General features: G+C 31.9%; 1 protein-coding gene across 2 annotated transcripts in view; it reads left to right on the top strand.

Annotated features, from left to right (window-relative positions):
• LOC107438360 (uncharacterized) overlaps window positions 1-17,620 on the top strand; it is a 96,465-nt gene that overhangs the window by 28,017 nt on the left and 50,828 nt on the right. The window contains exons 7-17 of one of the 2 annotated variants that reach the window (XM_087151041.1): window positions 1,760-1,827; window positions 3,991-4,059; window positions 5,337-5,429; window positions 7,865-7,999; window positions 9,759-9,812; window positions 11,915-11,995; window positions 12,073-12,117; window positions 13,149-13,184; window positions 14,025-14,060; window positions 14,155-14,192; window positions 16,824-16,966. In XM_087151041.1, the coding sequence (XP_087007167.1) occupies window positions 1,760-1,827; window positions 3,991-4,059; window positions 5,337-5,429; window positions 7,865-7,999; window positions 9,759-9,812; window positions 11,915-11,995; window positions 12,073-12,117; window positions 13,149-13,184; window positions 14,025-14,060; window positions 14,155-14,166 (629 nt within the window). In that variant the 3' untranslated portion in view covers window positions 14,167-14,192; window positions 16,824-16,966. Of the gene's footprint in view, window positions 1-1,759; window positions 1,828-3,990; window positions 4,060-5,336; window positions 5,430-7,864; window positions 8,000-9,758; window positions 9,813-11,914; window positions 11,996-12,072; window positions 12,118-13,148; window positions 13,185-14,024; window positions 14,061-14,154; window positions 14,193-16,823; window positions 16,967-17,620 lie in introns of those variants that run through there. The other variant, XM_087151039.1, reaches the window with a different exon arrangement.

Raw genomic sequence — 17,620 nt, 5'->3', positions numbered from 1 at the left:
TCACTGCCGACTTATCTGTTACGCTTTGAAAGCCTAAACATTGTAAGTTCGTAGTGTGGCCGGTGCTTCTTGGAAAAGATACAGGAAAATACAGGAATCATAATATAATTTTATTAAAGTAAGGGCCAGAGCCCCAGAATGACAACCTTACATGCTGGTGGATAGGTATAGAATAGGACATTTGACCTTGGAAAGAGGGTTTTTATATCTTTCTGTACAATATATTTAAATGTTAATGGGTCTCAGTAGCGTGGGACTGATCAATTTCCCAAGCTGCTAAAGCCACATCATCACATTTTTTGAGATAATTAGATCAATATTATTACTTTCTTGTGGGAAAGGTTTTTAAACGTTTGCGAGTTAGATAAATGCTCTATTTATTGGATTATATTTAATATATAATTGTTTTAACATTACATATATATATATATATATATATATATATATATATATATATATATATATATAATAGGGCTACATCCCTGTTATCATTGTTGTATTTAGCTTGAATGATTCAGTCGTAAGCCATAATAAGTTCTCAAAAGGTTTATTTAAAGGTAGGCTGGTGGTTATAACAGTTCACATCCCCACTCCACAAGGGAGGGGGTGTGAACAAAACTCCGGATGGTTCCCGCAGATCTTTTATGGAACACGTTATTCAGCAAGAGACATGCGAAAACCATCGCTCTCACATTTATTTAATGCGAGATTTATTTAATGCCCCAAATAGAAATTGAGTAAAAAGGTTCAGTCTTGTAACCTTACGCACTAAGGAAAATCATTTAATGCTTCCTAATATAGAGGTGAATGAGGGACAAGGTTTTAAAAATAATTCCTCTTTGGAAAAATATAAATCTAATTATAATTATTTAAGGTAGGCTGGTGGTTATAACAGTTCACATCCCCACTGCACAAGGGAGGGGGTGTGAACAAAACTCTGGATGGTTCTCGCAGATCTTTTATGGACCACGTTATTCTGCAAGAGGCATGCGAAAACCATTGCTCTCGCATTTATTTAATGCGAGATTTATTTAATGCTTCAAATAGAAATTGAGTAAAAAGGTTCAGTCTTGTAACCTTACGTATTAAGGAAAATCATTTAATGCTTCCTAATATAGAAGTGATTGAGGGACAAGATTTTAAAACTAACTCCTCTTTTGAAATATAAATTTAATTGTAATTCAATGGTATGTTTTCAACCTTGGAGTCCCAAAATAGAATTTCTACACCTATTCTTTAACAAAGACATTTTATGAAAACGAATGAGTTTTAATGTTGTTATTAATACAAAAGTATTTATAATTTTTGTATTACACACACGCACGCACGCACGCACGCACGCACGCACGCACGCACGCACGCACGCACGCACGCACGCACGCACGCACACACACACACACACACACACACACACACACACACACACACACACACACACAGCTCAGGCATTTGCCTGCGTCTTTGAAAATAACACTAATGGCAAAAGAAGCGTATGACTTTGACGCATCACATTATAAACTAATATGCAAAATCGCCTTCTTTCTACCACTTCCTATGTTGCAGAGAAGTGAGGAAAACTTGATATTCAAAAGAAGAGATTTTAACGAACTCTTATGAATATGTCATTAAATAACATAAAAGCTGTAGTTTGTGGGGAAAAATCAAAAAATTGTTCCCTTATGTCATTTATTGGTCATAAGCAATAAATAATCATATTTATTTAATTTTATTCATTTTAATATTTTCGAAAATATTTTAGACGTGGAATATACAGAAAGCGGAGTTGAAGACGAAAACTTAGAGTTTGTAACTCCATCCTACGTGGAAGTAAGTGATGCGTGTAAATTTTAACAATTTAGTGTAATCATAAGCAGAAATTCAATTTTTTTAAAAAATAAAATGAACTATGTTATACTTCGGAAAATTTATGTTCAAATTTTCAAAAAAAAAAAAAAAAAAATGAGGCTAAATTTTTTTGTTATCGTGTTTTTTATTTATAGAAAGTATATCCTAATAAACGTATTTTTTGATATAATTCATTATTTAATTAAAACACGTTAGAAATGACCAAACTAATATGTAACAGCCACTTTTGGCTATTAGCTTGGTCACCTTTCAGAACTATCTTTTACGATATATAAACTTTAATGGTAACCAAGCCAAATGCACAAGGGTGTGAATTTTCTAATTCATAACCCCTCATCCAATCTTAACACCTTACTTTGAGTTACACAATATTTTAATTAAATTTTTTTCCTCTAACTGTTGCCCATGGCTCTGGCTGTATTAAAGTACTATTTAATTGTAACAATTAATTTAATTAATAATATAATTAATTCTAACAATTGTAATTTAAACAATTTTATAGATATGTCCGCGATATTTTCAGAATTCTTTATGTATAGAATTTCAATGATAATTTAAAATATGCCCGGCAGCCATTAAAATCCACAAGCAACCGTATGTATGAAAAGGCAGTAGAGAATTGAAATTATTTCCTTCTCTGTTGTTGTTGTTCGAAAAAGGCAAGCTTCGTCACCAATAATTACAGTTTGCTGCACCATCTAGCACCATTTATTTCGAATCAGAATTAGTTAATGGTGTCAGTTTTTTTTAATTATTTCATAAGAAACTTACAACACAGAAAATGATTTATTTCGCAGTTCCATTTACAAAAATATAAACTATCGATAAAACTCGAAACACTCAAAGATATAAAATGGCGTAAATATATTAATTCTCAAAAATAAATAAATATAAACTAAAATCCATTGTATTTCTCCTTCACAAAAAAGAGTTAACAATCTCGAAAAAGTAAAACGAACTCTTACAATTTTGCAATTTAATTTTATGAACTAGATCCAATTTAAAAATTAAGCAGACGATAAATTCTCAACACCATTTATGTTTAAAATTCTTACAGCCATTTTAGAAACAAAATTAATCTAAATAATTGGAATATTTATTACCCATTGACAAAATGGGTCTAGGTTTGGATTTGATGGCGTCCACACACTTTTCAACTGTGTTCAAGAGTAATAGTAAACAGTGCGCATGCGTCGTCATTGCATGTGTTGTTATGGCGACCGCTGCAGTTTTTCTTTTTATTTTCACTAGCGGACATTTTTGATGCATTTACATAATACTAATTTAAAGTATTTTAATAGTCTTTTATTATTAACGTTGATTTTAATATAAATATGAATGCTGAAGAAGAAGAAGTATTTTGTGACGTTTTGAAACACGTACATAGGCAGGATATGAAAATCAATCCGACGACAAACATCAATTGAGACAGTTTTCGTCCCCCATGATTTGAAATGTTGTGGCGTTAAACGGAGTCAATCCAGAAAGAAAAAGCATTTGACCATTGGGTAACCAGTGGTCGTAATATGGCGACCGCAACTTTTTTGTTGATTTTTTTTTAATTATTACAATTTTATTCATATTTTTCCAAGTTTTTGTTTCTAAAATTTGTTATTTATTATTAATTTATTATTATTATTAATCTAATATTTATTAATTATACAAAATTTGTTTCTTTATTTCTAAAATGTATAATGCAAAATTATTGGTAGTTTAAAACATCTAGATTTATCTCATCCTTTCTACCAGATCGTAGAAACCCTGATAGCTAGTTTAATTTCCTTTTTAAAAGTGATATGTTGATTTAGATAACTCGCATTTTTTTCTATATAGCTCTTATAAAACTGTTATGCTCTTGAAAAAAAAAAATTATATCTATACATCCCTGGTTTACGCAATTTACCCTCATTTCTCCTCCCCATTTTCACAGTTTTGGAAAATCTTGCTTTTTTTTGCAGTAAATTGCAGTAAAAAGTTGAAATACACTCGCGTGAGAAAAAAAAGAATATATGCTGAAACCATGGAAATAGGGTGGGGAAATGTTTGGAGTGTGGGGAAATCGCGTAGCTTTTAAACATCTATTCCATTTACAAATGGCATAATCTTGTTTATTTTGTATTTTAGAATGAAACTGAAAAAGCTGATTCCAAGGGATTCCCTGAAGTACATGTTCCACCTGGTTTACCTGAAGATGTATATAAACATTTCCATAACTCTATTCAATTAACGCATACTGTCACATTGTATAACACTACTGCTGATACTACTTAATGCCCATTAAATCTTCCTTAACGGAATCATATAACTTGAAAGGAAACAATTTTCTTGTTAACAATTCATTATTCGAAGAGTATTTTGGTATAAAAAGTGTGGCATTGGTACTTATTATTGGTTACAAGTACCGTGAAGTCAGGTTCTCCAATGCTTATAAACAGCGCTAGAATCTGATTGGCATAAGTGACCGATAATACACATGAAAATATTAAATATGATAATATTGCTATCTTTAATGATAACATATACGGCAGCACAAGTGACCGGTTACCGATAATATATGGGCGGAATTCAGCCACTTCTCTACTCCTTGGGCCATTACACAAATTTCGGATGGCATTCTTCCAGGACTTATGGTCACTGCTGACCTTTACAAACTCACAAAACGTAGCTTCCTGAAGGCTCGGATCCAAATATAAATAGTTGTATTATTCATCCATTATGGTGGCGAGAATTATCTAGTTTCTTTAACATAAATCTTAATACTAACAAAATTTTTTAATTCTTTTAAAGAAGAGGAATTGTCCTTTTAAAACGACGCTAGATTAAAAAAAATCCTAAAATTTTTTTAACTAATAATTTAGAAAGATTTGAGAATGGTGTTATTGGTACTATAAGTCTCTCGAGGTCTTATTGAACCTAGACAGCTGAAAGAATCAGTCAGTTTAGGGCACTTTCATTAATAGAGTCAGTAACAGTTTATAAATGTACTGTATGTAACAGAATCAGTAACAAATTTATATATTTTGCCAGATATTATGTATGGATTTTATTTCTTAAATTTTAAAATTTGAAGAAGTCCACTATGATACACGCTAATCCTTCATCAAAAATTAAAGCATGCTACATATTTTTTTATTGTATTTTTACTTTCGATGATTTTTAGGATGGAAATTAATATCTCAACAATATAAAAAATTCATGAATGTTCATTGTTTCCTTTTTTTAAACCTATCCACAGACATTCAGAGAAACCACTGCATTGCAAAATTAAGCACAAAAAAATCATGCAGAATAAAGTTACACATTTTCAGAAATGCTTTGTAACATTCATAAACTTTTTTCTTCGATTATTGCAATCATTTAATTAAATAAAGAAAAAAAAAGTTTTATTGTCACAAACTCTTAATAAAATTTAAAATTTTTATATACTGAACAAGATTATTGAATAAAATGTGTTTCTATCCATAATACAGTTACGCTCATGGTTTCAAAAACTAGCCGTTCAACAAGGATTGGTAGAAGAAAATTTACCACCTCCCCATGTATACCAAGTCATCGAACCACAGGTAATAAACTTTATATTACTGATAATTCATCATTATATATTATAATATATATATATATATATATATATATATATATATATAACTAAAACTAACTCAGTGGCGCGACAGCCCATTAAGAGGGCCAAGGCCGACTGTGCCCATCTCAGTTTTCTTGACCTTGGGCTCAGGGGTGCAGGAGCATATGTTCCGGTCAGGTGGTCAGCCGTACGCGGAACCCCCAGTGTTAGTTCCCAAGCATGCTTGGTACTCATTTTATCGACCCACTGAAGATATATATATATATGTAACATTAAAAGCTTCTATTAATCTTTTTATGTTAGTTTCTTCGCTATAAAAACAACTCCTAATTTATTACTAATTAATTATTCAAATCGAACTGCTTTCTGACACTTTTAAAAGCCACATCCTGTTTCTAAATCTATTTTTGGTCCAAGCATGCATAAATTTAAATGAAGAAATTTTTCCCTTTAAACTTCGTGAGAATTACTCGAACTATTTCTTAAATCAATATCTAAGATTTCCCTCTTTTCCCTAAATACAGACATTTTCGGATTTTTTGCAAGATTTTCCCTACCAGAAAGACTGATCGCTCATGGAGTAAACTACACTTTTCTCTTGCCAGTCAACAAAGTATGACCTAAATAAATTTCTTTCGCTTTCATTAATATCCTGCGTCTGTTCGGTCCGACTGCATCATTTTACAAGCCGAGCAGGATTATAAGTACTGATTAAACGGGCAGAGGATATTTTTGCAGTTGGTTGGTTATATATATATATAATAATATATATATATAATAATATATATATATATATATATATATATATATATATATATATATATATATATATATATATATATATATATATATATATATATATATATATATATATATATATATATATATATATATATATAGACCATTCTAGGACCCATATTAAAAAACCTAGGCATCCCAATAGTGGTCCCTTAGTGCATGTAGCATGTGATGATAGAATCCATGTGGAGTTAATTTTAAGCCCAACAGGGGCCAAAATAAAAATTGTTGCTAGGGAATATATATATATATATATATATATATATATATATATATATATATATATATATATATATATATATATATATATATATATATATATATATATATATATATATATATATATATATATATATATATATATATTCCCTAGCAACAATTTTTATTTTGGCCCCAGTTGGGCTTAAAATTAACTCCACATGGATTCTATCAATACATGCTACATGCACTAAGGGACCACTATTGGGATGCCTAGGTTTTTTAATATTGGTCCTAGAATGGTCTATATAGGGCCTACATTGACCAACATAGAACCTATATTTTGCTAAATAGTTAAGATAAAATATCGGGGGAATCTGACAATTCTATATAGGACCGATATTGGTTGTGAAGAATCTGCAAAATATGGGGCGCATCGGAAAATTCTATGTAGGGACAATATCGGAAAAATAACGAAACTTTGAACCCTTCTCATTGAACAATTATTGAACCAGGATTTATGACACAACTTGTTTTGCTGCTAGGATATATATGTTACGGTGAATGACCGAAGTGTCGAAAATGTCGGCATTCACCGGTGAATGTCACCATTCACGTAGTCGCTTGGTGTATGTCCGAAATATTTATTACATTCGATTTGATATGAATTTATTCGTGGATATAATTACATTTATTCGATATTTTAATACTTACTGACTATAGATCAGAAGAAACATCAGTGTTTGGAGTATCGGGCCATACATTTACATTTACCCGGTATACATTTGCTCGGTATATCCTACACTGATGTTTTTTTAAGGTTAAGTGCTCACTGCCCAGTATACCCTACACTGATGTTTTTTTAAGGTCAAGTGTCATTGCCCGGTATATATTTGCCAGATAATATTTCGGACTTGCAATTATTTCGGACATTCCCCAAAGCGACTATGTGATTGTTGACATACACCGGTGAGGGTCCGAATGTACAAGAATGTAATGAAATATTCGATCTTTCACCTACATATTTGGTGTTTGTCGACATTCACAGGTGAAAGTCCACAACCACCTATTTCGGTCATTCGCCGTAACACACACACACACACACACACACACACACACACACACACACACACACACACACACACACACACACACACACACACACACACACACACGCACGCACGCACGCACGCACGCACAGAGAGAGAGAGAGAGAGAGAGATAATATATATATCCCCTTCTCTCCTTTTACTTTACTACTAAGCAATTTTCATACTTCAAAATTTATATTATTAAATAAACTTAAAAAGTGAAACATTAACAAAAAAATATAATGTTCATTCAAAAAACAAAACAAAAAACTTAAAAACAAAATTATTCTTTGAAAAAAGAAAGATGTTCAAAATGCAATTTTTTTTGTAGGGTTCGGTAGGTCCAAGAGGATCAGTAAATCCTTCAGGGCCCTCATTAAACGATTCAACAAAGCTTCCATTTTATTTCGTCGTATTCAAGGGACCCCAAGGTCCCCGAGGAGAGAGAGGAATACCAGGACCTCCGGTAAGTAGTATTACTTATTTATTTACTTATATATATTGAATATAATTGTAGCTATTCAGTGAACCCCAATTTTGTAAAAAAAACAACAACCTGTAAATTATAATTATCTACGCACAGCTGAACAATAGCCAGAGAGATTTTTTTCCTGGGTTATGGGTCACATTTCATTAGGTCTTCTGAATGATCCCAAAACTTTTACATTAGACCCCAAGATTAACACGTTCACGCCGGATTGTCTCATCTTGGCAGCGCACCGGAGTAAAAACTGGTAACAATAAATATCATTTTTTAGTTTTTTCTCAGGATTAATAAAAGTCCATAACTACCAATTGTTTTTAACGGATGCAATTTTTATATTGAATTGCTTCTTCGCCGTGATGAATTTCCTTACAGTGAATTGTTATTGTTGAGAATAGATTAACTCCTCCCGAATTTTATCTAATATTGAAATAGTTCTTCTACAAGTATTTTCTCTTTTCCCGTACCAGTATTTTCACTTTTCCCGGCGTGAGCGTGTTAATCTCAGATAAGACATGGATAAATTTTTGTCCCATATTTTTGTAATAGAATTTTGGGTCATGCGCGAAGTTTGTTCACATCTGAAATAGTCATCGCAGACGGTGGTGAAGCTTTCTTACGTAAGAGGTGATACCACTGTTCAATATCTTGCTTGCGCAGTGCTTTGTCATCAGTGGGCTAGGTGCCGTGGATTGGGAACTTTCTGGATTTAAAATGTCTGAATATTTAAAATATATAGGAATTTTTATGTCTTACAATTTAAAAATTTGTACATTATTAACAAATTAATTAATACTTATTATTTATTTTATCTACCATCTTTATTACATATTTATCTTTAGGCCGTGGATTTACAAATTTCTGTGAATGAGTAGCTTTAATATAATGAACCATTCAAAAGATTCGTTAGATTAAAACAAGAATAGAGTAATAAAACTTAGAACCTTTATAGCGGTTAAGCTATAAAAGCCAGCTTTTCAAAACTGTGCCTACTCCTTCTATCTTAGAGGTAAAAGAAAATCAAGATTTTATGAAAAAAGGTATTGTTTTTTCAGAAAAAATGAGATTTGATGGTCAAAATAAACATATCCTATCAAGGTTATAGTTAACTGTTATGCATATTTTAAGTAAAATATTTCTTCGAGATACTGCCAAAATACTTTTCAAATTGAAAATCTGATAAACTGTTCAATCTGATCAATCTCAAAATATGATCAAAAGTTATAAGGGTGATCCGTTTTTCTTTCCTCCTTTACTGGCTGTACGTGTAAACGTTTATGCTAATGACTGCTCATTCACTTGATATTCCGGATTTCAGTTCTTTATTGTCAACTCGAAAAAAGACTTTTTATTGGGTTTCTTAACGATCAACATACACATGAATTAGTGTTTTTATATAAGTAGGTAGATAGATTTCCTCTCACTGAAATCTTCCAACACAAAATCATTTCCGACATTCTATGTCCTGAGTAACTTATATTAGACGTCATGTTATGTTTGACGTCAGAGGTACGTCGTCAGTGTCCGGTCCACATATGCTGAATACTTTCTCGTCTCACTTTTGAGATGACATTGGACTGACATTTGATACATCTAAGTCTGCAATTTGATTAATCAAAACTGAATACTCACAAGTGGCTAAAAATCGTATTCTCGGTGTAATTTTGTAATGTTTTTTTCGTGCTCGTTATATATTAAGTTGTGACGTGATTTAGAAGTATTTTTTTATTTAATTGTATAGGGTCTTTCCGGAAAAGACGGGAGAGATGGCGCCCCTGGACTTCCTGGACATCCAGTAAGTGATTTTTATATACTTATATACTATAAACTTAACTAATTTTATTATAATTGGTGTAAAATTGCTTTCAAGACTGTTGTTCCCCTATCCTAGTCTTCTGAGTCTTTTTTTTAATCAATTGAGCTTCCAGATTCTGAAAATTCAAGAAAAGGGTCAAACCCAATCATAAGTAGAAAACAATATTTCCTAAGCAAAGGCACGAAATTAGTACTCATCATTAGCAATCAATTATTTTAAAATGGCGAGTGAGTTCCATTTTTAAACATTTTGAGTTTTGAACTCTACAAGCAATTAGCCTATTGTGCTAAAATGAAGTAGGACATTCAAGTGTTTTGAAATGAAACATTATCTTCCATTTTGGAAGGAAAAAAATGTTACCTCCATTGGCAAAGGAGTACTTGAACGTTGACTGCCCATGTGAGGGAGATATTTGCTCTATGGCAAGTGCAAATTATGATTGAATGTCTTCGGATCATCCTCAAGGACGAATTCTAGACCAATGTCAGTAACACATCGTAAAGCTTTACACCTCCTCCAAGTGTGTAGATACCCTTACAAAACATTTAAGGTGTTTTTGAGGCGTTAAGGTTGATTTGAAGTTGACCTCAAAAACAACTTTAACACGTTGAACGCCACGCTAATTTTACATGACTTGCCCATCTGGCTACGGTAAATAACTACAAACTAAACTTGCAAATATTAGACGGATTTCGTTGTTTTTTTTAGATGGTTTATCATGACATATCAGATAAAAGTGGTGAATAATATAAGCCGAAGAATTGTTTAAAAATAGTGGTGGATAGAAATCTAATAAATTGAATTTATTAATCCAAGAATCACAATAATTAAGTAAATTTTTAATACATTTTCTGCAATTCCATTAAAAGAGTGAAAATTTTATAGTTCCATATCATGTTATACGCTGTCAGCCAGCTGTTTTTCATGGCCTACGTGAAAGGTCAGTGTCAGCAAGAGGTGGCAGACGCAGCCTAAATGTAATTTCAGTGTCAGCCACCGGTGTTTGACGCGGCCTAAATGTAATTTCAGTGTCAGCCACCAGTGTTTGACGCGGCCTAAATATAATTTCAGTGTCAGCCACCGGTGGCTGACTCGGCCTAAATGGAAGGTCCAGTGTCAGCCACTGATGGCTGACGCGGAGCTCAACGTGTTAAAAGCTCAACCTCCGAAATGAATGAAGTGTTTTTTTATTCCTACTTAAACTTGTTTTGAGGTTTCTGCAAATCTACTTTAGAGAAACCAGCTTAGAGAGGTTATTTTTGAGGTGTACAGGATATTTTTTCTACACTTCAAGCAAATAAGTATGTTTGAGGTGTGAATAATTTCACTCAATCTTAACTAAAAGTATTGCTGAGATATATATGAGGATGATTTTATGAGGTTAAAATTGAGATTTATTAATGAGGTTTTTTTGTGGCAAAACATTTTCTACCTCATGTATATTTTTTTTACATCGATCAATCTCAAACCAACCTCAAAAACACCTTACTTTTTTGTAAGGGTAGTAAAGGGTTTAAAATGTATTTTTAATAACCTAAATGCGGGAAGTATAATAGAGAAAGAAACATCTTAATTAATTACCATACATTTGAGCAGAGAAGGAATTAGATGGATGACAGCTTTAAACATGGAACCATGTTCCTCTGGCTAGATGACATATTCGGGCGTGTCAATAGCAAAAAGTGTATTTTTGTATTAAGACTACATGTTAGTTATATGTTTAAATTGCATCAATGCAACGTTACATGCATGAACACCAGAATGACTTTAACAACCACAATAATTATAATAGTAATTTTTTGATTGATAAAACAAAGATTTAGCTCATCCTACGGTGTTGGCAACTCTATTGCTTCAGCTTCTCTTTTAGCTAAAGTAGTTTCGGATATGAATATGGTATATCGCTGGCTCAAAGTTAAAACGACACTTCTGCACTCACTTCGCATGCAAATAACATGAGAAGTAAGGGCAGAAGTGTCGTTTTAACTTTGAACCAGCGATAAGTCATGTGGTTAAGTTTTTTTCATCTGCGTAGCTTCAATTTAGTTTCATAATGAGCATAAGTTTAATTCGTTTTAAAGGGGTTGGATGGACCTCCCGGTTTTCCAGGTATGAAAGGAAACCGAGGTTATCCTGGAGCACCTGGACTTCAAGGCCCAAAGGTGAATAATTCTTTATTCTCTCTTATCAGTTCAGAAATTTAAAACCACAAGTTCGAATTAACAATTTATCTTTACAGGGTGAAACTGGACCCGCAGGAGTGCCGGGTATTCCGGGAGCTAAAGTAAGAAAATCGAAATTCATTGATCTGTTAATAAGTTCAAATAATAAACAGAAATATTCGTTTTTGTTTATTTTAACGATATTCGTGGAATGTTTGGTACTTATCTGTTTCTAAGGTCTTTAAAACCTTTTTCCACAGTAACTATATTAGGTAACTATATCAGTATATTACGAAATACTACCACTGCACCTATTATCATATAACCACTAGTTTCTATGACAACAACTAGTTATTCTATGATAGCAACTAGTAGTATTGGATTCAATTATAATTTAACATTTCTTTTAAGGCTCTTAAAATAGTAAAAAAGTTTAACATCACGAGTATACAGTATGGTTTTCAGGAGAACTCTTCCAGACATCCGTCTCGCGTCGTGGCGGGTACCATGGTTACGAGGAAAGGTCACTTCGAATAGGGGTGTGTAGTGAATAGTTTTGTCTAAATCTTAGCGTATGTCGTCGTGAGTAAACCAATCGATACTTTCTTTCCTCAATTTCACCCCATTAAAAATGTGCTCTCGCTTGTTACCATAGCAGCAGACAAAACCCAGACTTTCAATCTGGAGGAGTTCTCCTCAAAGCCTCACTATATGTAGTGCGGCTTTCAGGAGAACTCCTCCAGACATCACTCTCGAGTCGTCACTGGCGACTGACGCGGAGCGAGTTAAGACTGACATTGATGACTGACTGGGAGCGCAAGGTGTAAATTGTTTTTTTTTCTTCCTTCAATTGTGTTTTTTTTTCCATTTGCTTAAAATAACGAAAATAGTCTTTAGTCTCTGAAAATAATATGAGTAACTGTAAAATTCCCGTACCAATCAATATTATGTCAAGTTTTTGTTTAGATAATTTGAAAATTCATTTGTGACTTCACTAGTTTAATGCTGTACTACATCATGAATGTGTGTCAGACAGTAGCAGTCCGGTACTGAAACAAAGAGAATATGTTAGTCCCTAATAGTTAAAAAAAATCAAAGCAGTTATTCAAAACAGTAACTTTTAAAAATTATTTAATTTGATCCTTTTTTTTAGGGTGACAGTGGATTACCAGGATTTCCAGGACAAAAAGTAAGAAATTCAATATAACATTTATGACTTTTTTAATTATCTAATAAAGTTAATTATCTAAAATATGATGAAATTTTTAAAAGGTTTTTTTTATGTGAAAATATTTGTTGAATAATTTTGTGTTATTGTAAATGATCGGAGAGTGAAAACTATTAAGATTGGTAATTTTGAAACTTGGCAACAGCTCCTAGTTTATTTTAGAGTTTTTGATAAAATCCTTTTACTACTAGATAGGGTGGAAGACTTTTATTAAAATAAATAAAATAGTGATAAAAGTGTTATGATGTTTTTCCTTTTTAAATTAAAGTGAAAGTTTAATAGTTTGTTGACTTTAATTAAAAGTAAAACTATTGTTTGATAGGTTGTAGTAAATAGGCTAATGGTTTTTAATTTTTTTTAAAGAAGGCCTGATTTGGGTGCCTTGTTTATTAATTGTTAAATTTTCGCTTTATTTTAAAACTTTTTAAATGAAACAAAAGATTCTGGATCACCTAAGTTTTCTTGAGCATTAAATTATATAAAAATGCTTTAAACTTTTCGACTATTAAATAAAATAATGAACAAGCGCAACAAACTATTGCTTGAATTGAATTATCTTTGGATAAACGAGCTATAACTGTGTGAAAAACTGATCTGATTTCGAATAGACAGTACGTTTATGTGTCTGATTTCGTTTCTTTAATTCGAAATTTCAATAATTAGCATATCTGAAGCAGCCATTTGAGACATTGAGTAGGCACTTGTTATGTAACTATCCCATTATATATATATACATATATATCATGAAGTGCACTGAGAAATTGAGATTTCATTTGCTCTGTTTTATTTTATTGCTTATAGGGTGAACGAGGTTTTGACGGAGTACCTGGTCTACCAGTAAGTTAGGAACAAGTTGTATAATCGTTCTTATTATAGTTCATCAAATTATTAACCTTATTGCAATTGTTCCTAATACTGTTAATTCTTTCAGGGTTCCTCATGATTTTATGAAGAGGTAAAGAAAATCAGGTAAGGCCTATACTGCCTGCAATAAGAAAAAGAATTCCTGAAATAAAAATTGTTGGCTCATCGATGAAATGATTTCGATTAGAAACAAACCCATGGTTAATTAGCAACACATAAGCCATAAGTTTATTTAATTTAATAACAGTTGTTGAACATCCGGGCCAATTTTTGGGGAGTTTGTGACTACTTATGTTCAACTCCGTAGCTTTGAAATTTCGAACCCAATCCAGAAGACAAGGGAACTCCTGGATCATCTACTGGGAGAAATTTTCCTTCGTTGAGGATTTTTTGATGGAACTAACCCCTATTTGCGTTACAAGGAAAGGAAAACCACGAAAACCTTCCACAGTTAGTCTGACAGTAAGGGGTCTCTAACCCACGATCCATCTACCACTGAGCATATTTTTACGTCAGCACTGTGATCGATGCAGGCCGAATGCGGTATTCGTATCGACCAGGCACACCTGAGATTCGAACCCGGTTCACCTCAGTGGAAGGCAAACGACCCTAATAAGCCATCACGGCTCAAGATATTAGTTTGATGTTCTGTGTCATTTCAGTTTTCCCGTGGAAGGGCCTTAACAATCTTTATGAATTATTTACTTCAAGAAACGTGTTTCACTTTGAATTATAACTTATCTACTGTCTGACCGGTTTAATTGATTGGCCAGATAGTGTTGTCTGATACATAAAATCACCCATTCTGATAATACATACCTGCCAACTCTTCCGGATTTGCCTTAAGATTTTATTTCTCTATTTAATTGATAACAAGATCTTTGCATTCATATTTGATTCTTAATGAAGTATTTTTGCTTTAGAAATTATTTTCGTTATCTTAATATTTAAACATGCATAAAGATGACCAGCTAATTATTTCATTGCTTTTTAAGTTTTCGTAAAATGTCAATAAAATATTTTTTTTATAACGACACTTTTATAGGCGTTTCATTACTACTAGATAAAAACTTCTTTGAAGAGCGTAAAGGTTGGCAGGTATGATATTAAATACTAACTTTAAAAAGATAATAATTGCAACTGAATATTATAATAAAAATACGAAATTTGATATCAATATAATATAAGAATTCCGTAAAAATCTTTACTTCCATACCACATTTTGGGAGAGCGATTTTTCTGAAGAATTAGTCTCTAGTCTTAGAAACTGTATATGATAGTTTGACCCATTCTGACTCAAGATGAACATTGAATTTGCTAAGTTTCTATGGGGCTTAAAAAATTGTATTACCTGGCATACAAAAGTCAAGTATTCAATGAGAAATACCTAAAAATAATAATTCAGCACCTCTTCAAATTTTGATAAACGACGCCAAGCTGTAAGCATAGTTAAGCATAGTTAAATAAGAGTTTATAAAAAAAATTGAGTTTACAATTTTTACTGCCTTAGTCATGCTTATTTTTAAAATATGTTCACCCCAGTCACTGCGCATTAAAAAATGTCAAAAATGCCATATGATGGCATATACTCCAGTCTTTCAAGAAACTCGACTGTGTGAAAGCAGGTGATTTTTTTTTAATGTTTGATTAAAATTCATTCCAAACTGGACTGAGCAGTCCCCGAAGGTAGCTGGTAATAAAATCATCACATTTCTAGCATATTTATGGATGGAAGAAATGTCTTTGATTATGAAAACTTATTCGCTGTTGTTTGCCCAAAAATGGAAACTGTCTCGTAAAAGCTTTAATCACAGCTATTTGTTTACCAGAAGAAATATAAAACTGATAGTAATACGCTTTTTATATATAACCATTTTTCAGAAGAGATAAAGAACCTTGGGTACCAAGATATAAACTGCATGATTTTACTAACAGTTTTTTATTTTCAGGTTTATAGATAGTCCTGATTGAAAGATGTTACCTATTAAACCAGGGGTAATATTGATGCTATTCTCCAGCGAATGATTAATAATATGCAGCATTGTATATATTACCGTATTGTAGCATTGTATAGCATTAGCTAATATAAATATTTGCCTCATTTCAATGCAATGCAGCATTGTAGCAATGTATAAGCAGGGAAATATTACAGGCCATGATGGATAGTTGCTTTCTTAAAAAAAATTTTTCGTGTGTAATTACTGCACACCATCAAGGTGACTTTATTTCATCGGGACACACCTCAAATTTAACGTTTTAAATATATTTATCATAAAAATAGTGCATGACAAATGTAATTTCATCGGAGTGCATTAAAAGAGAAGAATATCGCTTTTAGTTTTAAGCCTTTATTGGATTAATAAACAATATTACAAAATAAAAAAATACTAGGAAAGAATAATAAATAATGTTGCGCCTAAATACTCCGGGCCCGAGCTAAGGATTTCAAATTATTAATTAAGGAAAAAGCTAAATATCAAAAGTATCAGCCAATTTTTGAAAGTCTTCGCCAAATGCAAATCTTAACAATTTTTGTAATATATTTTCTTTTCCTGTAGAAAAAATCATATTCCAAAATACAATTTTATTCGCCAAATTTACGATTTTATCGCATTTGGCGAGGGCCCTGAATAGCTTTAAATTAGGAAACTATGGATAAAGATGCAAGTATTAAGTTGAATTTATAATAAGATTTTAAAACTTCATTCTTGATTAATTTTCATATACCTTTTTCAGGCGAACAATTGTATGCAAACACAAATTCGTCTGGTTAAAAACAAGAATATTCATTGACGTGGACGTGATATCCTGATCGAAATTATGTTCTTTCTCAAGATGAAAACTGCTTGATGAATCTTAAAAAAAAAAACAAGAAGAAACACCATAATGGACGAAACATTGATGCAAATTAAACTATTGAGCAGTAAATATTATGTTACACAGGAGCATTTTTAGAAACTTGACAGGAAGATTCCTTTTATTCGAATGTATCATACGTTAAAATATAATTGGAAATTCTCAACTTTTAAACCTAAGCTCAAAGATTTATGTACTACTTGTTACTGAAAAACATCTCTACAATATATAAAATTTGATAAGAGTAGAATCAAGTTTGCATTCTGTATTTGATGTAATAGCCTGATTATGATAATAGCTTACTTGAAAATTTAATTTCAAGATTTGAAATAAATCGTAATGCAGACATTTTGTCTTCTGTATTATTAAATAAATCTACTGGCTGGTGCGTCTTCAATATATTATCCGCCACAGTTAACTTATTTTTTTTTCTCTACTTACTAATTTGAATTTAAAAATCTTTCAAATTTCTCTTTTATTTCAATACATAAAATAAAATACTAGCAAATTTTGGTTATTAAAAATAAAGGAATTTGGAACTAATATTTTCATAATCAGAGAGAGAAGAATTAAATTTTAGGTTTATTTTTTTAAAAAACAATCGCCGTTTTGTTCTGTTTTCTGTTTCTTATTAAAGTATAGCATTGTTTTGTCCAAATTAGTATAGTAGTTTTTTT

This window comes from Parasteatoda tepidariorum, chromosome 9 (assembly GCF_982258835.1).
Source record: "Parasteatoda tepidariorum strain Cologne lab strain chromosome 9, Ptep-v5.0, whole genome shotgun sequence".
In the NCBI taxonomy this organism is placed as follows: Eukaryota; Metazoa; Arthropoda; class Arachnida; order Araneae; family Theridiidae; genus Parasteatoda; species Parasteatoda tepidariorum.
Note: the sequence above shows the minus strand (reverse complement) of the source record. Positions and strands in the feature narration are given on the sequence as shown.